At 40.1% G+C, this 24,420-nt stretch overlaps 1 protein-coding gene across 2 annotated transcripts in view; it reads right to left on the bottom strand.

Moving 5' to 3' along the window:
• The window catches only part of LOC132395570 (E3 ubiquitin-protein ligase HECW1-like), a 437,822-nt gene that overhangs the window by 170,347 nt on the left and 243,055 nt on the right, over window positions 1-24,420 (bottom strand). For both annotated transcript variants that reach the window (XM_059972368.1, XM_059972369.1), the window contains exons 8-10: window positions 21,704-21,804; window positions 18,979-20,331; window positions 2,149-2,250 (exon numbers count right to left, since the gene is read on the bottom strand). In XM_059972368.1, coding sequence (XP_059828351.1) covers window positions 2,149-2,250; window positions 18,979-20,331; window positions 21,704-21,804 — 1,556 coding nt within the window. The remainder of the gene's footprint in view (window positions 1-2,148; window positions 2,251-18,978; window positions 20,332-21,703; window positions 21,805-24,420) is intronic.

Here is a 24,420-nt window from a genome sequence, read left to right as displayed (position 1 = left end):
TTTGCACAAAAGCTAATAGAATTGTGACCTCTCTCACTTCCAAATAAAAAGCATGTTTTGAAAATGTTTTGATAAATTTCGCTAACATTTCAGAAACATATAAAAAAGATTAAATATTGAAAGAAAAGAAACAAAAACCAAAACTTGTTTTAAGATCTTCAAACACCTGTAAATAATTAAAATATTAAAAAAAGTCTAATACTGTAACTAAAATATACTACAGACCTTTACTTTCTCTTCTTTCTAACAGCCTTGCAATCGCCATCCAAATAAATACGCTCATGGTTCATGGGCCAGGTACAGTGAATGCCAGTGAACAACAGGAAACTCAGGACAATATGAACTAAATTAGAGACTTCAGCCTTTATAGACTGCTTGCCCCAAAGCTGAGGGAAAAAAATATACCCTCATAATGGTGAGGAAGTATGTTCTCTCACAAACAATTCTGATGAAAGTTCATTGTCTGAAACATGAACTCAGTTTCTCTCTCTGTTGATGCTACCTGAGCTGTTACTTCCAGTATTTCCTGCTTTTTTAACCTGATTTTTTAAAAATTTGATTTCTTTAAAAAGTACTAGTTGGGATGCTTCTTGAAGTCCAAGGAGAAGATAGTCATTTAAGTTCAAGAAAGGATGTTAACTGGAGCACTGAAAGTAAAATGGCAGTACTGCATCACATTATCAAGCATTGCTTAACGTGATATATCTATGCTGCACTTGTCCAGCAGATGTTGCATGTGCTCTCTAACAGTGCTACAGCATTTGGACTGATCTTCCCCACAAATGTATGTTTCCCACCTGGAGTTATAAGTCACCCCTAATGCCCCATAATGGCCAGCAGCAAACTCAGCTTTTCAATAGCCAGCACAATAAATAAAAGTATCTGCAAAGTAACTTTACACGAATGAACAGGGTCCTAAATGCTGCTATGGAATGATCAACTTCAAAATCGTTTTCATTACATTGGATTCACTGTCTTCTCTGGAGGCTGTAATTATGTATAAAAATCAAGCAATGTAGTTAACATAAGAATACACCGTGACATTAAGCTCTTGTTACTCCTATCACGACCACATCTAATATTTCATCAATTGTATAATAGGGAAAAATTAAAGCAGATATATGTGTAAACTTCTGCACTCTGCTTTTAAAGTCACCTTTCTATCTTTGATTGTGTTATAAGCACATTTGCTGCTAAAATAACTTTTCTGAATCTGTCAGAATGTCACGATAGGTTGATTTCTGTCACTGGGGAAATGGAACCAACGTGCACTTTTCATGGTGAATGGTAACTGTCCTAGAAGGCTGGAAGATGGAAACATATTGTCCACTGGGGCAAAGTGAAATGGAGGAAAGGGCAGCACACGTGATCACCACAGCAACCAATGCCAAGATCCAATTAGTGAGAGGGTGATGAATTTACCAGTTTACCAACTAATCAACAGCAATAGCTTATCTTTGATTTTAAAGGATGACAATCAAGATTTCGTGAAAATATGTTACTTTCCTTAACTGTATCCCTCAAACAACCATAAAGCACTCAGTGAAATGAAAACATATTTCACATGCCTGGACAATATTGATTTCAAGCAAATGATATCTATTCTAAAGATTGCCATTGAGTCAAATAAACTAGTACTGGAAATTTAAGAACCTCCTTATCTCAGTAGCAGAGGTCAATTATGAATTGTATTCATTTTTGCATTCCAAGGCCTTTTGTAAATGTGATCACCATTTAATGCCAAACAGACCGATGCATCTTTGGTGAACTTTTTTGTTCATAATTGATCAAACTGCCTAGTCTTAAAATCAACAGCCACTCTTGCAGATTTTATACATTTTGTTTCTTAAAAGGTGCTTTTCTGCCAAACATACAATTTGAAAATCAAAGCATAACATACATCTTCTGTGATATTTAAAAAGTTGCACATATTTAACAGAAGAACTGGAGATTTTCCTTAGTAGATGCTTTGTTTAGATAGATTTCTTGTGAAGAAGTGCAAGACATTTTATTCATTATCTGATTATCAGTTCAAATGATCTGAATTGATTCAAAATGAATATAATCAATCAATTCAGAATGAATATAATTAATATGCTTCCTGCACTGATAGCACAACAAGAAGATTACAAAGAAATTAAAGCTTACTGGGAGGAAGGGGCTCATCGATGGTAGGGTAACGGTTGCTGTCTTGTCTCAAAGAAGGCAGCTGATTTATTGTCTGAGCACAGTGTGGTAAAGGGATATCACCTACAAGAGGAAAAATGTATTCAAAAATTATTTTGCTTTACATTAGTGCAATAAAATATTAAATATTTTCTTTGTCCCAGTAATTATAAAAATATTGGATGCAAATGCAAAGCTGGGAAATTATACTCATACTGAATCTTAATAACACAGGCCCAGATATTGTGGTCAATGGCAAGACGTCTTTGGTCATCACTGCCTGAAGAAGGATGGTCACACTTACCTCTCAAGAATTTCAAAAGGATGACTTTCTGTAAAATATTGGCCCCCAGCCTAGTAGTAAAGCCTGCAGCATGGCAGGGTCCTCTGCACATAAATCCCATTCAGTTCAGAGGAGATAGAGAAAACCCAAGGGAAAACTTCAGAGGTAGGTTTAGCTGTCAGTCAAAAGCTGTCAAAATTGTATGAATGCTTTTGACATTGAGAAGCAATCAAAAACATTTCAATTGATTTTTAGGAAGTGACTGAACATTTTAAAAAATTCGACGTTAAATACAATGAAAGTCAAATCAAAACTATTTAAAGAAACTAAGACAATTCCAAACATACATGTACTCATTCCTCTCTACTCGTATGAATTGAGATGCTATTTATATGCTGTGGCTACCTTGGCACAGGTTTTTGTGTAGATGCCCTACAGAAAGAAATGGGTACCTGCCACAGTTTCATACTCCCTAATGCACTTCGCAAGAGGTCCATTGGCAGACCGCAGTCAGAAAAACGCAGACAGCCTGCTCCCAGTAAGATGGGCATCCTCAGAGTACCCCGTGACTGTTTTCCTCAATAATAAGTATACCGCTTTGGATCCTATGGGGAGGAATGAACTACCAGTTGCAGTGACCTGATATCTGTCTCAGTGGCTGAGAAGGGAAGGATAGGGGGAAGAAGAGGAATGCAGTAGTGATAGGGGAGTCCATAATGAGAGGAGCAGACAGCAGATGTGAAATACACACCCTCTGAGGTGCCAGGGTCAGGGATGTCTCAGTTTAGGTCCACTGCGTTCTAACGGGGAGGGAGAACAGCAAGAAGCTGTGGTACATATTGGAACCAATGACATAGACAAAAAAAAAGAGGTCCTGAAGTGAGGATATAGGGAATTAGGTAGAAAGCTGAAAAGCAGAACCTCCAGGGTAGTAATCTCTGGATTGCCACCTGTGCCATGTGCCAGTGAGGATAAGAACAGGATGACTTGGCAGATGAATATGTGGCTGAAGATTTGGTGCAGAGATCAGAATTCTGGATCATTGGGACTTTCTGGGGAAGGAGTGACCAATACAAAAAGGACAGGTTACACCTGAACCTGGGGGGTCCAATATCACTGCAGGCAGTTTTACTAGAGCTGTTGGGGGATTTAGCAGGGGGATGGGAGTCGGAGTGATGGGCAATTGGAATACAAGTAGGTGTCGTGAGATTGTCAGGAAGGATAGGCAGATGATAGGGCAAAATTAAAGTCTATGGGATGAGTTCAATTGTAATAGGGGGCCAAACTTGAAAAGGGTGATGAATAGAGGACTAAAGGTGTGATATTTAAATGCACGCAGTATACGGAATAAGGTAGATGACCTTGTAACGCAGTTAGAGATTGGCAGATATGACGGTGTTTGCATTGCTGAGTTGTGGTTGAAAAAAGATGCATTTGGGGGCTTAACATCCAAGGATACACATTGTATTGAAAGGACAGACAATTACATGTGGCTCTGTAGGTAACAAGTTAAATCAAATCCTTAGACAGAGATGACATAGGATCAGCAGAAGTAGAATCCTTGTGGGTGGAGATAAGAAACTACAAGGGTAAAAAGACCTTGATGGGAGTTATATACAGAACTCCAAACAGTAACCAAGATGTAGACTATACATTACAATGGGAGATAGAAAAGGAATGTAAAAAGGGCAATGTTGTGATAATCATGGGGATTTCAATATGCTGGTAGATTGGGAAAGTCATGTTGGTGCTGGATTCCAAGAGAGGAAATTTGTAGAATGCCTACAAGATGACTTTTTAGAGCAGCTTATGGTTGAGCCCACCAGTGGAAAGGCAATTCTAGATTAGGTGTTGTGTAATGAACCATATTTGATTAGGGAACTTAAGGTAAAGAAACCCTTAGAAGACAGTTATCATACTATGATAAACTTCACCCTGCAGTTTGAGAAGGAAAAGTTGAAATCAGATGTATCAGTATTACAGTGGAGTAAAGGGAATTACAGAGGTACTAAGCAAGGAACTGTCCAGAGTTGATTGGAAGGAGACATCAGCAGTGATGACAGCAAGATCGTAATGGCTGAAGTTTCTGGAGTAATTTGGAAGGCATAGGAAAGACACATCTCAAAGATGAAGAAGTATTCTAAAGGGAGGATGAGGCAACCATGGCTGACAAGGCAAGTCAAAGAGAGCACAAAAGCAAAAGAGGGCATACAATATAGCAAATTTAGCAGAAAGGTGGAGGATTGGGAAGCTTTTAAAAACCAACAAAAGGCAACTAAAAATTCACCATGAGAGAAAAGATGGAATATGAAGGTAAGCTGGCCAACAACATAAAAGAGGATAACAAAAGTTTTTTTTTCAGATATATAGAGTAAAAGGGAGGTGGGAGAGGATATCAAATGGCTGGAAAATGACACTGGACGGGTAATAATAGGGGACAAAGAAATGACAGACACACTTAGTAAGTATTCTGCATCAGTCCTTACTGTGGAAGACACTAGCAAAATGTCAAAAATGCAAGCGAGTCAAGATAAAGAAGTGAATGTGGTTGCTATTATTAAGTAGAAAGTGCTTGAGAAGCTGAAAGGTCACATGGACCAGATGGACAACACCCCAAGGTTCTGAAAGAGGTAGCTGAAGAGATCATGGAGGCTTTAGTAATGATCCTTCAGGAACAACTAGATTCTGGAATGGTTTCGGAGGGCTGAAAATTGCAAATATTACTTCACTCTTTAAGAAGGGAGGGAGAACAGTAGAAAGGAAATTGTAGGCCAGTTAGTCTGACTTCAGTGGTTGGGCAGATGTTGGAGTCTATTATTAAGGATGAGGTTTTGGGGTACTTGAAGGCACATGACAAAATAGGCCGAAGTGAGAATGGTTTCCTTAAGGGAAAACCTTGCCTTCCAAATCTGTTGGAATTCTTCGGGGAAATACCAGGCAGGATGAGCAAAGCGAATCCATGGATATTGATTTCCAGAAAGCCTTAGACAAGGTGCCACACATGAGGCTACTTAACAAGCTATGAGCCCAAGGTACTACAAGAAAGATTCTAGCATGTGGATAAAGCAGTGGCTGATTGGCAGGAAGCAAAGAGTGGGAATAAAGGGAGCCTTTTCTGGTTGGCTGCCAGTGACTAGTGGTGTTCCACAGGGGTCAGTATTGGGACTGATTCTGTTCATGTTATATGTCAGGGATTTGGATATGGGATAAATGGCTTTGTTGCAAAGTTTGCCGATGATATGAAGACAGGTGGAAGGGCAGGTAGTTCTGAGGAAATAGAGAGGTTACAGAAGGACTTAGACAGATCAGATGAATGGGCAAAGAAGTGGCAGATGGAATACAATGTTGGAAAGTGTATGGTCATGCACTTTGGTAGAAGAAATGAAAGGGTTGACTATATTCTAAATGGAGAGATAAAACAAAAATCTGAGGCACAAAGGGATTTGGAAGTCCTTGTGCAGGACTCCTTAAAGGTTTATTTGCAGATTGAGTCAGTGGTGAGGGAGGCAAATGTGATGTTTGCATTCATTCCAAGAGATCTAGAATATAAAAGCAAGGATGTAATGTTGAGACTTTACAAAGCACTGGTGAGGCATCACCTGGAGTATTGTGAGCAGTTTTGGGCACCTTATCTTAGAAAAGATGTGCTGAAATTGGAGAAGGTTCGAAAGGAGGTTCACAAAAATGATTCCAGGATTAAATGACTTTTCATATGAAGAGCAATTGATGGCTCTGGGACTGTTTTCACTGGAATTCAGAAGAATGAGAAATAACCTCATTGAAACTTATCGAATGGTGAAAGGCCTTGATAGAATGAACGTGGAGAGAATGTTTCCTATGGTGGGAGTGTCTAAGACCAGAGGATACAGCCTCAAAGTAGAGGAACAACCTTTTAGTACAGAGGTGAGGAGGAATTCCTTTTGCCAGAGAGTAGTAAATCAGTGGAGCTCAAGTATTTATGCATACTTAAGGCAGAGGTTGAGAAGTTCTTGACTAGTTAGGACCTGATTGAATATGGGGGGTGGGGGGTCGGGTGGAGGCAGGAGTTGGGGCGGAAAGGGAAAATGAATTAGTCATCATGAGATTTTGGAGTAGACTCAATGGGCCAAATGGCCCAATTCTGCTCCTACATCATATGGTCCTATGGTCTACGATTGGCTGACCAGCTGGAAGCAAAGAGTGGGAATAAAGGGAGCCTTTTCTATTTGACTGCTGGTGACTAGTGGGGTGCCGCAGGGTTCAGTGTTGGAACCCATATTTCATATTATATGTCAATGATTTCTATGAAGGAATTGATGGATTTGCGGACAAGTTTGCAGATGATAGAAAGATAGATTGAGGGGCAGGTGGTGTGGAGGAAGCAGAAGGACTTAAACAGATTGGGGGAATGGGTAAAGACATGGTAGATCGAATATAGTACATGGAAATGTAATGGTCATGCAGTTTGATAGAAGGGATAAAGGCCTGGACTATTTTATATATGAGGCAAAAACTCAAAAATCAGAGGTACAAAGGGACTTGGGAGTCCTTATGCAGGATTCTCTAAAGGTTAACTTGCAGGTTGAGTCAGTGGTAAGGAAGGGAAATGGAACATTAGCATATATTTTGAGCAGAATATAAAAACAAGGATGTAATGCTGAGGCTTTATAAGGCATTGGTCAGACTGCATTTGGAGATGTATTAGCAATTTTGGGCCCCTTATCTAAAAAAGATGTGCTGGCAGTAGAGAGAGCCCAGAGGAGATTCACAAGAATGATCCCAGGAATGAAAGGCGTTTGATGAGGAGGGGCATTTGATGGCTCTGGGCCTATATTCACTGGCGTTTTGAAGAATAATGGCAGATCTCATTGAAACCTACTGAATGTTGAAAGATCTAGAGAGAGTGGATGTGAAGAGAATGTTTCCAAGAGTGGGTGAGTCTACAACCACAGGACACAACCTCAGAATAGAAGAACATCCATTTAGAACAGAGATGAGGAAAATATTCTTTGGTGGTGAGTTTGTGGACTTCGTTGTCATAGATGACTGCAGGTCAAAATATTGGGCATATTTAAGGCAGAGATTGATAGGTTCTTGATTAATCAGTGAGTCAAAAGTTACAGAGAGAAGGCAGAGGGATGGGGTTGAGAGAGATAATAAATCATGGAATGGCAGAGTAGACTCAATAGACCAAATAGCCAAATTCTGCTCCTATGTCTTTTGGTCAATTAGCAGACTCTTAGACATGGGAATGTATACAATTCCACACAGATCTGTCAGCATTTATGGCATTAATTAGTGAAGGAAATCATATTCTGACAATAGGATTGGCACTGGGGATACGATGGAGTCTAACATTATACCATTATTTAAAAAAGAAACAAGGCCTAAACCAAGGCCAGATAGTTTAATTTGGGCAGTAGACAAATTATTGGGAACAGTACAAAGATTCTGTTAGAAAGTAATAGTTTAATCAGAGGTAGCCAGTGTACAGTATTAAGGGAAGGTCATGCTTGACTAATATAATTCAATTATTTGTGGAATTAACTTGGAAGGTTTATTTGCTATAAGTATTTGATACAGTCTAAATCAGGAGTTCCCAACCTGGGGTCCACAGACTCTCTGGTTAACAGTAAAGGTCCATGCCAGAAAAAAGTTTTGGAAACCCTGGTCTAAATGGATTAGAGGTGAAAGGCAATGCTTGAAAGATATTTTTGTTAAAGGAAACCTGTTACCAGTGTGGTGTTTCACTGAACTCATTATTTCAACCCTTACACTCAGTGACCACTTTATTAGATACACCTGTACAGTATGCCTGTTCATAAATACAAATACCTAATCAGCCAATTATTTGGCAGCAACACAATGCATAAAAGCTTGCAGACATGGTCATGAGGTTCATTTGTTCAAACCGAAAATCAGAATGAGGAAGTAATATGATCTAAGTGTCTTTGAATGTGATTGTTGGCGCCAAACAGGGTGGTTTTAGTATCTCAGAAACTGCTGATCTCCTGGGATTTTCCACACACAACAGTCTCTGGAGTTTCCAGAGAATGGTGTAAAAAAAACAACAACAAATATCCAGAGTGGCATTTCTGTGGGTGAAAATCCCTTGTTAATGACAGAGATTAGAGACGGTTCCAAGACTGGTTCAAGCTGACAAGAAGGAACAATAACTCAAATAACCATGCATTACAACAGGAGTGTGCAGAAGAGCATCTTTGAACATACAGCGTGTCAAACTACAGCAGCGAAAGACCACTAACGTACACCCAGTGGCCACTTGATGATGCCCACCTCACAAAGTGGCCACAGAGTGTGCGTTGATGAATTAGAACCCAAATGTAGGGGACTGGTAAGGAATTTGGCAGGTGATTTAAGAAAAGGCAATATATTTGTGAATGAGGAAGGAAAGATTAGACTGCAGGAAGACATCAATCCTCTGGTCCGTTGGCAAAAAGATGACGTCAAATTTAGTCCAGAGAATTGCCTTTGGGAGATGCCACAAAGCAGGAGCTGTAAACTACCAAGACAGGTCAAGAGGATAATTAAAAACGCATATAGGATTCTTTCCTTTATTGGCCAAAATGGAGAATATAAGAGCTGGCCAGTTGTGCACTAGCACAACTGCAGACTACTCCAATTGGACAATTGCTGGTGACAACATTATTAGTATAACTTCCTGGTAAAGGTCTTACTGCTAATGCTGCAGGGTATTTCATGAAATGGTCTTTCTGTAGACACAGTGTTTGGGTTACTATCGGAGATAAGGGATGCTTAGGAATGTGGGCCATCCAATCAGGAGAGTGGAATGGGGAGAAGGCTGGAGAAGCGGTTTTGTGACTGACACTGGTGGTGAGGCTGTCTTTATTTGGTGGGAGTTGAAGAGAGGACGCTGAAGAGAACTGGGTGTAGGATTCGATTGGTGAGGAAACGTGATTCGATGGAGCCGAGACGCAGAGGTCAGTGACTATGGCTTTTGGAAGATTTGAGTTCCAACCTGTGCACATACGACTGTTTAATTATAATGGGCCCTTTTGTTTTTTCCTTTCTTTTCTTTACTAACTCTTTGGTTAAGTTGACGTCCACAAATATACTTCTTTATACAAGTTTGTAACTGTATGCAGTGTGCAATCTGTTATTTTATGCTAACTGGCTTTTGCAGGGCAATAAATCACACAGCATTCACACAAACTGGGGTCTTGTTGGGCGAGACATCCCTACCCCACAGATTTGGCGGGACCAAAGTCATTTGCACCCTAGATGTTCGAAGCGAAAGGTGGGTTCTTGCCACCAAATACAGTGACTGTTACCAAGGGGCTAACGAGCCACATTTCCAAGGATGCCCAGAAAAGGGGGGTTTCATCAGAAAGTGCTTACCAGACTAGAAAATTGTAGATTTATTTAACAATTGGGTAAACTGGGGTTGTATTTTTTGAACACAAGAGAGGAGGCTGAGGACTCATTTAATTAAGATGTATAAAGCTATATAAGTGGCCTGGTTATAGTGGATAGGAGGAGCTCAGTTCTTACAGCCAATGAGTCAAAATAAAAACAACGAAGGGCACAGATTTAAAGTTAATGGTATGGGGACTAGAGGGGAGATGGAGGAAAATGTTTTTACTCCAAGGATGGTGGGTCTGCTAACTCACTGCCCCAAAGGGCAGTGGAAGCAGAGTCCCTCAACACACCTTGAAAAGCCATGGCCTGCAGGGCTACAAGTCGAGATATGGAAGGGAGGCCGGGGATGGACAGCTCACCAACTGAACGAGGCAACAGAATTCAAATGGCCCATGTTACAAATTTTCCATGATTCTATAATGGTGATTCAGTCAGTCTTGTCAAATCAAAGGAATGTGTTAGCAGAGTACAGAGTTGAGGCAGGTACAAAAATAACATTTAAAAGATATTTGGATAACTACATGGATAGGAAAGATTTAGACGGTTGCAGGCAAACTTGGCAAAATGGGACTGGTTTAGATGTCGGCATCAACGAGTTGTGTGGAAGGATCTGTTTCTGTGCTGTATTAGTTTATGAAGGTGTTAGTTAAATGCCTTCAGCAAGGCTTTTGTTAAGGTACCCCATGCAGGGCTTATTGAGAAAGTAAGGAGGCATGAGATCCAAGGGGACATTGCTTTATGGATCCAGAAATGATTTGCTCATAGAAGGCAAAGAGTGGTTGGAGATGGGTCATATTCTGTATGGAGGTCGGTGATCAGTGGTGTGCCTCAGGGATCTGTTCTGGGACCCGTACGCTTAGTGATTTTTATAAATGACCTGGATGAAGAAGTGGAGGGATGGGTTAGTAAATTTGTTGATAACACAAAGGTTGGGGGTGTTGTGGATAGTGTGGAGGGTTGTCAGAGGTTACAGCGGGACATTGATAGGATGCAAAACTGGGCTGAGAAGTGGCAAATGGAGTTCAACCCAGATAAGTGTGAAGTGGTTCATTTTGGTAGGTCAAATATGATGGCAGGATATAGTATAAATGGTAAGACTCTTGGCAGTGTGGAGGATCAGAGGGATCTTGGGGTCCGAGTCCATAGGATGATCAAAGCAGCTGCGCAGGTTGACTCTGTGGTTAAGAAGGCATACGGTGCATTGGCCTTCATCAACTGTGGGACTGAGTTTAAGAGCTGAGAGGTAATGTTGCAGCTATATTGGACCCTTGTCAGACCCGACTTGGAGTACTGTGCTCAATTCTGGTCGCCTCACTACAGGAAAGATGTGGAAACCATAGAAAGGGTGCAAAGGAGATTTACAAGCATATCGCCTGGATTGGGGAGCATGCCATTGGGAACTCAGCCTTTTCTCTTTGGAGCGATGGAGGATGAGAGGTGACCTGATAGGGGTGTACAAGATAATGAGAGGCATTGATTGTGTGGATAGTGAGAGGCTTTCTTCCCAGGGCTGAAATGGCTAGCACGAGAGGGCATAGTTTTAAGGTGCTTGGAAGTAGGTACAGAGGAGATGTCAGTAGTAAGATTTTTTACGCAGAGATTGGTGAGTGCATGGAATGGGCTGCCAGCAGCGGTGGTGGAGGCAGAAACGATAGGGTCTTTTAAGGGACTCCTGGATAGGTACATAGAGCTCAGAAAATTAAAGGGCTATGGGTAAACCTAGGTAGTTCTAAGGTAAGGACATGTTCAGCACAGCTTTGTGGGCCAAAGGGCCTGTATTGTGCTGCAGGTTTTCTATGACTATGAATAATATTAAAATGATCTTGAGAACATCAAATGGATTGTCAACTGAAAACTATTGAATGAAAGTGCCAATGGTTTGGTTATTGTACTGTAGATGAAATGTTGATAATAACATCTTACAAAAATGGTTTACTGGATGAGAAAGATTATGTCCTGTTATTGGTCTCTAAAAGGACAATTTTCAATATTATTTAAACCACTTGATATCCCTAAACTCTATGAAATAATACAGCAGCTTGACTACATCACAGACTTGAGGGTTCCTTGCTGGATATCGTACATAAAATATTTAGTGGTTTCATAATAGTAAATGGGCAATGTTACAAAAAAGATGAGTTAACAACTTGCACTCATGTCACGTTTTCCCTGGACCAGTAGGAAAATATCCCAATATGCTTACAGAAACCTATTGCAAATGAGAAGTTTGTGGTTTCATTAAAAATTTAAGACTGCAGCATTATATTTACACTAAGAAGTCTTATAACCATTATTTCTATCAATTGCAGTTTCAAAGTCATTGAGATCTCTGCACTCACCCAAACATCCTGGAACTGGGAAAAAGAAAATAAGGTATCGTAATTCACACTGCTGTTCTTCACCAAGCGTAGGCAAATGAAGGATTTCAACCTATAACATCCCCTGTCCATTTTTTCTCCATAGATTCTTGCCTGATCCACTGAAAATCTCCAGCATTTTGCATTTCTAATGATCCCTTTGCTTTGAATAACTTGTGATTAAACCCTACTTGGTTCATTTGACTCAATAGAAATGGCAATTTGGATGAATACCAAAGATAATTGATGCTTGTTGAAACCTAATCCCAGCCGAAACCATTCCCTTCAGGAGAACAAGGAAAAAACACTGCATGATCTAATGGTTGTTCAGCCAACCAAATAGGTGAAGATGACAATTTGTCCGAGTCCCTCAACTGTTTTCTATTGCACCATGTCTTATTGGCCAAGCTGTAGATAGTGAATAGGACAGTCACTGTAAGTTAACAAACATTTTATGCCATAGGATAATGGGTTCCAGGAAGTGATTGACTATTTACCAATACTTTTTCTGTATTGAATGTAAGCTTTCAGTTTGGCATTGTGAACTAGAACTGACCATAAGTCTTTGAAACAAAATGCAATGCAAGATTTCCCACTACTTTTAGTATCTATACACTGGCTACATATGTATCTACATACTGTATAATGCAAAGTTACTGATCTTAATGAAACAAATCCCAGTTTGCTCACATTATCCAAAGGGATCAGAAATTTTGACCAGTCTACTAAGATTTTGGTGTGAAACCACAGAACTGGAGAACAGTCAGTGTAATCATTGTCCCAAATAAAAGGGTACAGGGTTAGCTATGGGCTAATTAGTGTAATGTCAGTGATGGACCAAAACCATCAAAAATCATTCCAAAAGGACAAAATTAACTTTCATTTGGAGAAGCATGTTTTACTAACTTCCACATATTTGTTAAATCAAAGTACTCTCTGACTAAAGTACTCTTTGACGAAATTAAGAGAGGGCTGAAAGGGATGTGCATTTCAGTTGTACATGTGGATTTTCAAAAAGTATCTGATCAAATAAAATATAGTAAGTTACAGGGATAGGTTGAATGAGTTAGCACTTTATTCCCTGGAGTGCAGGAGAATGAGGGGAGATTCTTATGGAGGTATACAAAATTATGAAGGGTGAATGCATGCAGGTTGGGTGAGATAAGAACTAGAGGTTACAGGTTTAGGGTGAAAGGTTAAACATTTAAGGGGAATCTTAAGGGTACTACACTAAAAGGGCTGAATGAGTGTAGAACGAGCTGTCAGTGGAAGAGGTAGATTAAAGTTCAATTGTAATGGTTAAAAGAAGTTTGGACAGGTACATGGGTGAGAGGTATGGAGGGCTACAGTCTGACAACAGGTAGATGGGACTAGTCAGAAGAACTGCTGGCACAGTTTAGATTGCTCAAAGTATCTGTTTCTGTGCCGTAGCACTGCATGACTTTATAACATTACATTTGAAAAGTCAAAGCATATAGTTCTCAATGGTCAGTGTGATTTGGATACAAAATCAAGAAAGAGATAATGGACATGCAAGTAGAGAAGAGTTGGTTTTCTGAAAGGGGAGGGGGAACCATTTCTTTTTTTTTGTTAGATTTGTGGAGAATATGAAACTCAGCAACATGGTAGTAGGCGGGATAGTAAAAAAGCTTTATAAGGACAGCCGCAGGACTCTGCTGAAATGAGCAGCACATGTGATTCAAGGAGAGAAGGGCCCGCGTTTGATGAGTACTAATCTTAAAGGTTTATGGGACATCACCGTTAGTAAATAAATATAACAACGACGAAAAAAGAAGCAGATATGTTAAAGCTTTACAATCGACGATTGGAACTTGATTTATCTTTCATAGCTCCTAATGGCACAGAAGGATGTCATTTTGGTCCATTAAATCTATACTGTACTGTTGCTTGACCTGAATGGCTGGGTATGAAAAGAGGAAAAAAAATTCATTTGAATTTTCAAAATGCAAATAGATGGGTATTGGAGTAAGATTGAGAAGATACAGGGGGATTAAATGTGCTATCTTTTCATAAAACCAATATAAGCATGATGTAACAAAAGGCCTTTTTCCTTCTACAAGATTCTGACTATTTGATCCCTTACATTTCCTGGTCTTCTTACTACTAAGAATGCATTCAAAGCTGATTTAAATTGCTGCACCTCATTCTTCATCAAATTGAAATCCTACCTACCAATGGATTTTGCCAACTCATTTGATTTATGTCCTTCTGTAACTTCTCATCCACATAACCTTCTAACTTAAGGCCATCTGCAAATTTAATACAATGCACATTATTACAAGGTAAGCAGGTGGTTATTTAATATGCTGGTGAAAAGGAAGTCCTTCTCTTATAAGACTGTGGATCTCTGGAATTCTCTATCTCAAGTGGAAGTTAGATTAAAGAGGAATGAGACAACTTTAATGAGAGATCAGGGAAAATCAGGACCAGAGAAAACTGGCACAGAAGATGTGTTGATACTTCAGACAGATCTGTCATGTTTATATTGAAAGGCCTGAGGTCTCATGTGGTCTACTTCTGCTCCTACTTTCTGGTGCTCTTGCATTTTATGTTATCTCATCAATAATTTAAATTATATGAAGTCAAGCTTCACAGTAGAAATCCGCAGATAATGTATTTTTTCTACACCCTGTCAATTGAAGATTTCACTTCCATTTTCTACAAATCCATCCCTGAGAGGCATGGGGAACACAAGGTTGGTTAGGGTAGGATGTGCATAATTTGTGCTTTCATTGTGTCAGGTATGATTCATCCTAACCAAGATATTCAATGAAAAATAAAGCAGCATAATGTGATATTTGGTAGAACTTGTACAGATAAGAATGTTGGTTGAAATGTGCAACAAAGGCATTTTTTAGGGCTACTTTGAAAATAACATAACAGTATCACTGTTTCTGCCTACACCAAAATTAGCATCCTTGACATAGACATTGGTACTGCTCGGAGATTTTGATGAGGTAACATCACCCTAATGCTGCATATTTGAAAAAACTGAGAAGTCTCAAACAAGCCAGCAAAACAAAGCCAAAGCTGTTTGGTCTCCTGAATCTTGCACATCGCCAAGGAATAAGGAAGATCCCATCATTCATCAAAGTTCTATAATTTAAAGCAGATTAACGCTGTCTTTCCTATTTACTTCAATAAAAAACAACTGATCACTTTAAATCACTGCTTTATAGACATTGCACCAAATGAGTAACAAGAGCCAGTAGTAGACAAGGAATAAGTCTTTGAAAGAGATTAGAGAATCAATCACTATATAAAAAACAAAACTAATGTGCCACTTATGTCAGAAATAGCCAACCAATAGAACTATTCAAGATAATTGAAAATGCTTTTAGCAAGATTATTTTGGATTAATAACCCAAAGCCAAATTTGTAGCATAATACATCACATTCAAAATCAATTCCTTAAAAATCAATTTAAAATCACTATGATTTTCCTTTCTTTGGACTTTTCTTTGAGGTTTGAAGCTTCAGTTTTGCCATCTTTGCAGAATGCCATTAACTTCTGCGTCTGATGTGTGATGACCTGGGTGTGACTGGCCCTAAGTCCAAAACCATGAAACACATCTCATCTACTTGCTTACCAAAATCTGTTGCAAGAGGCACCTCATTTCTACACTTGGTACCTCAGGAGAATTTTGATTGGCCTGAAAGGCTCAGCAGCTAAGAGTGAGGCCTTAGATTCCATGTAAAAGTAGAAAGGGTGTCACTGTCCAACATCATTCTGTGAATTTGACATGTTGTATCTTTCAAGCACCACTTGGTTCCTCTCTGGCTATGATCTCAGTAACAACAGCATGTTGGTCCAGTAATGCTCCTCTTTGCATTCAAGCTCCTTTGCCCCTTGAGCTGATGCACCATTTGAAAGGAACAAAACATGATCTGGGACTTAAATACGTAACTCATTAAATGTATCAGTCTCAAATTTACAATTAATAGCTGATCAGCATTAAGTGTACAAACTCCTAAATCTCTACTGACATCTTGTGTGTGAAATTATTTCCTAATTTTGCTACATACATTTTCATAGGACACTGGAGGCCTTTTATCCTGAGTCATTGCCCATCCATACAGCAATCCCACTTCCCCACTTTTTTCCTTGGCACAGCATTCCCATGAATTTTATCATTTTTAGCTTTTGAATCCATGCTGCTTTGGGACATGGGAGAAAACTGCAGCTGCAGGAGGAAACCCACGTGGTCACTAGGAGAATGAGCAAGCTCTGCACAGACAGTGTCTGTGTTTTGAGTTGATCGCAGGTAGCCTGAACTAAAAGGCAGAGAACTGGAAGTGCTGAAAACTCTGGGTCTAATTAAACTGTAATATTAACGCTTCCCAATAAGGGGGAATAATTTCCACTCTCCAGCCGAGTAGCCCCTACTAATACATTAAATGCTTCAATTAATTTGCTGCCACAAAATGCAACCTTAGATTCTGCAAATCATCCTCCTAATTTAACCTTAAGGCAATCTGTACTACATTCCCTCTAAGCCCAGTGTCCTGTCCAGAACTGGGTGTGAACGTTACAGGCAGGGAGATAAGCTCTCAGTTTCAGAAATGAAACTCATTTTTGAAAAGAGACTGAGCTGTTTGCCATTAACAGCAAATGTGGCGACTCACAGAATATGCCAGAATTGTGTTTTGTTATCCTGTTCAAGTGAATGGCAGAAGCATTGGAAATTCAAATTTCCTGAGCTCACATTATGGATTGAAGCAGCTTAGAACCCACAGGTGAACGTGCACTAAAAACTATGTTGACATCAACTAAAATAAAATTCTAATTGTTTGGTATAAGAGATCCATTTAACCCTATTTGGGCTAAATATGTGTTGCAAAGTTAATCCTTTTTACAAGGCACTTCTTTGGACTCAGGGATGACTCACTAACAAGCCAGTTGTGTGGTTTTTAAGCTGGCTAATGAGAAACCATAGATTCTTCCACATAGAAGATACTGTTAATAGTACAAATTAGTAAAATACCAAAGTGAAAATAATGCCAAGTCCTCAAGGCCTGTTGCCAGGCAAATAATCTCCTCCTCAATGTCAATAAGACAAAAGAGATGGTTATCAACTTCAGGGGAATGCACACCATGCAGATTCCACTTTACATTGTTGGCACAGCAGTGGAAACTGCAAGCAGTTTCAAACTCCTGGGAGTGCACATCATGCACAGCCTCTCATGGTCCCAGAGCACATGCTATGCAATCAAGAAAGCTCACCAATGCCTCTGCTTTCTGCAGAGGCTGAGGAGAGCTGGACTAGGCACACCAGTACTCATGCCATTCTCTAGGCGTGCAGCAGAGAGCATCCCAACATGCTACATCACTGCACCGAGGTGGACAAGAACTATGGCTGGTCAAAACAGCCCAACGCATCATCTGTATGAGCCTTCTAGCAATGCTGCTCTTTCTGGCAGATGGAGCATAGGTGCTCAGCGAAGAGGTCTCCCAATCTATGTTGGGTCTGAAAGTTGTACAGGACGCCACACCAGGAGCACTGGATACAGTGGATGACCCCAACAAACTCACAGGTGAAGTATCATCTCACCTGGAAGGACTGTTTGGTAGTGAGGGAGGACGTGTAGGGGTGTAGGGGCAGGTGTAGCACTTGTTCTGCTTGCGAGGACAAGTGCCAGAAGTGAGATCAGTGAGGAGGGAATGAATGGACAGGGGAGTCACATAGGGAGAGATCCCTGTGGAAAGCAGAAAGTGGGGGGGGGGGGCGAGAGGGAAAGATGTGCTTGGTGGTGGGGTCCCATTGGAGATGCCGAAAGTTATGGAAAACTATGCATTGGAAGTGGAGGCTGGTGGGGTGATAGGTGAAATATATAGAGAAAGATGCTAGAAAAGGCCAGTAACATCATGAAGGATCCCACCCACCCTGCTCATGGACTGTTTGTCCCACGTCTAACAGGGAGTAGGCTATGTAGCATTGATGCCAGGATCATCAGACTCAAAAACAGTTACTTAAACCAAGCGGGAAGGCTGATCAACACCTCCACCTCCACTGCTTTATCATTTCCTGTCAGAGTCACCTCCTGAGCTTCATGTCACATTACGGACATTCCACTAAGGTACACAAGTTACCTTATGTGTTTATATTTATTGTGTTTCTTTATTGTTGTATATTTTTTTTTATCTTTTGTGCTGCACTGGTTCTGGAGTAACAATTACTTTGTTCTCTTTTACACTTGTGTACCGGAAATAACATTAAACACTCCTTCTTGAAACATGAATAATGATTTCTCTAATGCACGTTGACAGTGCTGGAATTTGGAACAATAAAACAGTGTGTTGAGATGGAACCTTGGTGTAGGGCTGGGGGTGGGGAGACAATATCACAAGTTTTCCCTTTACCTTTACAAGCTTTTTCTTATCTTAGATAAAGCTTAATCTTGACATGAGCTTCCCCAAAGTGTAGGGAGGGGGAGCTAACATCACAAGATTTATCTTTATTTGGAGAATCGTGGTTGATTGTTTTCTGACTAGAAGTAACTACCATTTACGATGTCAGCGTCCACCATTCTACAACCAATCTATTATCTTGAGCAGCTATCAAACATAGCCCCCTGCATCTTGCCAACAATATTTTCTTTACATTACTGATGACAGGAAAATGAAGGAAGAGAAGAATAGATAAGAAAATGCTTCATTATTACATGTTTATGAACTTTTTTTAATGATGTAAACTTATATGGCCAATGAAAGCATTATAATGTTGAGGGAATTCCAAGCTACTAGCCAAAGTAAACATCTGTGACTCTGACCTTCCATTCTGCTGCTCTGCCCTGCAGCAGTCTCATCATTTACCAATATTCTTTCCAGTCCTTGGGCGGCAGGCTCCTCAGGCCACTGAAGGATGCTGTCCACTTGTATTCTGTCACAGGACTCAGGGCTATGGCCCGACTCTGGCATCGACTCAAATGCACTGTTCTCATCCTCCTCTTCTTGTGAAGAGAAAACTGTACTTTCAGACAGCCGTGCACTGTCAATTGAGGAGAACCTGGTATGACTTGAGGAGAAGTGATTTGTACTATCGTAACAGGAAGTACTTTGGCAGGAAGTGCTATAACAGGATGTACTGTAACAGGAAGTGCTGTAACAAGAAGTTCTACAACATGGTGTATCACAGATGTCCCATTCGTTATTGACCTGCTGTTCTGTATCTGCGACAGTCTCACTTTGATTGCTTTGCTGATCCTTCTCTAAGATTTGGTTTAACTCTGAAAGATGTTCAACTGATGCACTACGAGGCAGCATCCTTCTCCCAGTATTACTGGGCCCACTTGTATCACTACTCGTTTGAAGCTCTGTTGTATCCATCTCACATGTTCCACTTTGATCCACGGTGTCTTTTTCTAACAGTTCTAAGGGAACAAAATTGCTACTGGCCTGTTCCTGGGCATCATCATTATCCAGCTGTGCAGAGGGCAGACTATGGAGCAGCCGGTGCAGAGTGATGTAGTGGGTTCGAGGGGTTTCTGGCTCTCCTGAACCACAAGCTGAAGCGATCACGGATTCCAGCTCAGACACTGGCAGAGAGAATGGCCTAGTTTTCCTCTTCCCAGTTTTCCGCATTTTCAATGTATCGTCTTCCTGCTGAGGTGAAGCTTCAGTGTTCTCAGTCCCATCTACCTCACACATGTCTTGAGTGACATTTTCAGCCTCGGGCATGGATTGACCAGAACACACTTCTTCTTGTGTGTTCTCTGTCTCATCACTTTCCAGTGTTCTTTCTCTCTCTGGCATTGCATCCAAAACTGTGCTAGCCTCAGGCTCGGTTAAATCAGTTATGTCAGGTACTGGCTCCCTGAGATCCAATATACTTGCTGGTAAATTATCCTCTTTATTGTTGTCACCCTCACCATTCACATTTTCAATGGTTAGGTTGAATTCAGTGACAGGTGGTGGTTCACTCAAAGTCACAACGTTAATACCGTTGGACGGACTACTCAAGTCCACACCATTCACATTACTTTCACGCTCATTCAACTGCTCAACCTCTTCTGTACCGCTGACACTCTGGGACTCACAACAGGTCTGCTCGGTTGCGTCCATTATTGGATTTTCCTGTTGTTCAGCTGTTCCTGATTCAGTACTGGCTGAGATATCTTCATCATCTAAAAGTTATCAGAGAAAAAAGAATTAGAAGACGAAGTGAAAGCATCCTATTATGAACTATGCCATACCAAGCTCACATAATTAAGCTTTTAAAAGCAGTAAATGCTGGAAGTACAGCACAGATCATTAAGAATCCCTAAAAACAAAAGCCAGAACACAAGGGTAATATTCCACTGCTGCTTGTGTAACTTGTCCCAAAACACCTGGAGAACATTAGAAAATCACGACAGCCCCACTGACACTCAGGTCATATGATCTGTTAACTTGGACTGTTGCTGGTTACTACCCGCTCAACTTGTCACTTTCTGGTGTGGTCCTCACTTAAGGAATGACCAAGGATAGTTTAATGTAGAAGCAGGAGTATACGATGTATCATAACTTAGGCTCAAATCCATCCATTACCTGAACCCCTAGGTGGGGAGATGAAGTACACATGCTTCCTTCCCTTTCCCATTTTGGACTACTGGACTCTCCGATTACAATCCAAATGAGAGAATAGTTTTTTTGTCCAGTATCACTTGCCCAACTTCTTAGACAGGAACACGCTTCTATCTTGATCAGGTATTTATAGATATCACAATAGTCTTTAAAATCAGTATGTTAATCTTTAGCAACACAGAAAGCACTGGAGGAAATCAGTAGTTTTGGCGGCATCTATGGAGGGAAATGGACAGTTCAACATTTCAACTTGAGACCCTTCACCTGGACCAGGTAGAAGCTGCCTGATCTACTGAGTTCCTTTACTGCTCTTTGTGCTGCTTAAGATTCCAGCATCCACAGTCTCTTGTGTCTTCACTTTAGCCTTTAATATAAGTTGCAAGGATTGAAATAAACAACTCTCAGTAACGTTGAAACAGGAAGCCTAGATTAATTGCCATAAAAATCACCTGGGTGCTTACCAGGGTGCTTCAGGAAAGGATTTTTTTTGTCAATTAGTTTAATTCATATGATTGAATCTTGACTGCCTTGCCAGTTCAGAGTCAAATAGAAGTGGGCTAAAATTGCTGGCATTGTCCTTGATGCCCACATTCAGAAAATGAGCAAGTAAAATGCCACTTGATATTAGTTCACTACTGAACTACAATGTTGTGGAACATTTAAAAATGCATGGAACAGATGAAGCATTGAGTCCCTATCAGACCATGCAGACTACCAAACTCAATCATATGATCTATATAATTATCTCAGCTAATTCTCTGAGTCCGGAGATGTCCTGTAAGTTAAGATAGAGTGTATGGTGTTTAGCTATGCTCTTTATCCCCTCATAAAAATTAAACTAAAATAAATCTAATCACATTATTTCAGTAGTAACTAAACGTTTCACTGCAGATACTTTTAAACTTTCACTTCATGTATTGAAACACAAACAACCTTGGTGGATTGAAGATGTTATTTCGAATCGGAACTGCAGCTGTCCGCTGACATGGTCCGTTGGCAGTCTACGGCCCAGTGTATAGCTCACCACTCTGTCCCTGTACGGAAACAAACAGGTATAAAGAATGTTTCCCAGATGAATTATAAAGCATGATCTGGCCATCAAATAGACAAACAGGTTCAACAATTAATGATAAAAAACTTGCAGAGAAAAATTCAGTACATTTATATCGACTGGCTTTTATTAGTAGCTGTGGGGAGTGACTGGTGACTTGTTACATAAATTCTCTTGGATTGATAGGCACCAAATTAAGAGTCTAATTTAATTAATTAAGTGGATGAACTACACGATTCACTCAATGTGTCTCTTCCCATAGAATTAGCAAGAAAACACTAGAGGCGTTTATTTTGCCCCCAAGTGAAAACAGAAATAGCTGAAAAATCTCAGCAGGTTAGGCTGCATCCATGGAAAAAGAAACAGTTAATGTTTAAAATCTGGGACTCTTAATGGAATTTAAAAAGAGAGAAACAAGAGATTTTCTTTTTTGTATCTGTCTTGCCATATATGCAAAAATCCACCATTGGGATGCCACTGCAGCAGCCATTTTGCTTATGCCAGCTCTGTTTCCCGGTCTTTGACCTGAATTATCTTCGCCTCTCTTTCCATAAATGTTCTCTGAACTGTTAAGTGTCTCCTCCATTCTTGGCTTTATTGTAGATTTTCAGCATCTGCAGTCTTTTTGGATTTTTTATTTTGCCCTTTCTTTTGGATATTGTGCTACCTCAACCAAATGGAGAAAACATCATAATTCTCCCTTAATTTTGTTACCTTCAGCTCCGGATTTGTACTCTGAAAATCTTATTCAGGTACTTGTTTGTAGTTTATTAACTTCTGGATTGGAAGAAAAGGGCAATCAACTGTTTTCAGAGGGCCCAAAGCACATAACTTCATAGCAATAGTTTCTTTTTTTTAATCAGGTTTGCAACGTTGATGGAGACAATGTTTCAAAATTATTTGGAACACCTATAGCCCATGCACAAGTCAAATCTCGTGTGTAAAACTTTAGCAGTTCTAAATTACATAAGGCTGTAAAGCAATCACAGAAACCAGAGCTGTGAGTAATAAAAGTAAATAAAAGCTAAGGGGTTGTAAATATTGGGAAGGAATCAAAATGTATGCAGTTTCAAGTCACATGTTTTAAAATGTGTGCATTCAACACCAGATATTTAGTACTAAAGCTGTGAGACAGCAGCACAGTGAAAATTCTTCTACTCCAGATCAAAGTGCATTGGCTGCTCTGGGCTATTTGACAGCTTGCCTGGTTTTCTATGTATATACAAAAGGCTAAATGTGTAAGAATTTCACTTTTCTGGTTATTAGAGAGACAAATGCCAATGGAGGAGAGGGATTACTTCTGCATCTAATAGAAAGATGTGTCGTGTTGCCAAACATACTGTTGTAAATGTAATAACAGTAATACATATCAGCTTATTTGAACAGCAGACACCCAGTGTTGGTTCACCTTTAAGCAAAATACCTCAAAATTGTGACATTCCTTCTTCCATCAATGATTTTATATAAGCTCTATCCTCACGTAATTGCAGAACTAAACGTTTGACTATTATTAAATATTTCTATTTAATCCATACAGACCATTTAGTCTTGTGGACAATGGCATATCTAAGGTATGGCAGGTATGGTACATGCCCTGAACAGTTTCTATTAAAGTCAGACAAGCCATCCTCGGTTAGTGAAAAAAGAATTTTCTTCAGATGTATGATCTGTCTTTGATTATCATGGGTGAGAATGGCCTTATTTCAGAGCATTGTGTAAGAAGACCATGAAATGTTTCTTCATGAAGAAGAATGAAAGTGGAGCTAAGAATGGAAGAGACGAAAGTTGGAGGTGGATGAAGCCAAGAAGTCGAGCAAGTTCTTCATGCCCTTCTTTGAAAAGCCTGGAACAAGTAGTTCGACATGTTCCATGGAGTCGCCTTCACCTGCTACAAGTTTGTTAGAATCCAAAGGTGGATCAAGTATAAATGCATCACAAGCCGAGGAGGTAGTGAAGTCAGATAAATCTGAGTATGATGAGATTAAGAGTGAGGCTGCCACAGAGACCATGGACATGACAGGAGGGGAAGACGATGGTGGTGGTGGTGATGTTGAGTTCATTGACGAGATTGAACCTGACGACACTGAACCTAGTGAACTGGATGGTGTCAAAGAGCCTCGAACTGTTATACCTGAAGTGATTGACCAGCATGACATTGGACTTCTTAAGTTCGACAAGGACACTGGAAAAGCAATTCTGTCTGACGCGTTGAGAACAGAAATAATAAAGCTGAGGCATTTCCAGAACAGTGAGGGACCTTTCCTACCAACAAATAACCGCTCAATGAACAAAACTTGGTTCAAGAGGAAACTGGGAAATGGTCGTAGTGAGGAAGTGACTCGCTCATGGCTGGTCTATTCCTCTTGTTAAAAGCCTGCATTTTGTATCTGTTGTCTTCTCTATTTCCGGTCAGACCATCAATCCTCATTGGAGCAGGAAAGTGGATTCAACCAGTAGAAAGCACCTGAAAGGAATAGTGTTCATGAAAATGCCAAGAATCATTGGGAATGCTGGAAACAGAGGAGTTATTGACACAGTATTTCAGTCACAGATTGAGAAGGAAAAGCAGAAATGGTGTGATATCTTGACGAGAATCCTT

The sequence above is a fragment of the Hypanus sabinus genome, chromosome 6 (assembly GCF_030144855.1).
Source record: "Hypanus sabinus isolate sHypSab1 chromosome 6, sHypSab1.hap1, whole genome shotgun sequence".
In the NCBI taxonomy this organism is placed as follows: Eukaryota; Metazoa; Chordata; class Chondrichthyes; order Myliobatiformes; family Dasyatidae; genus Hypanus; species Hypanus sabinus.
Note: the sequence above shows the minus strand (reverse complement) of the source record. Positions and strands in the feature narration are given on the sequence as shown.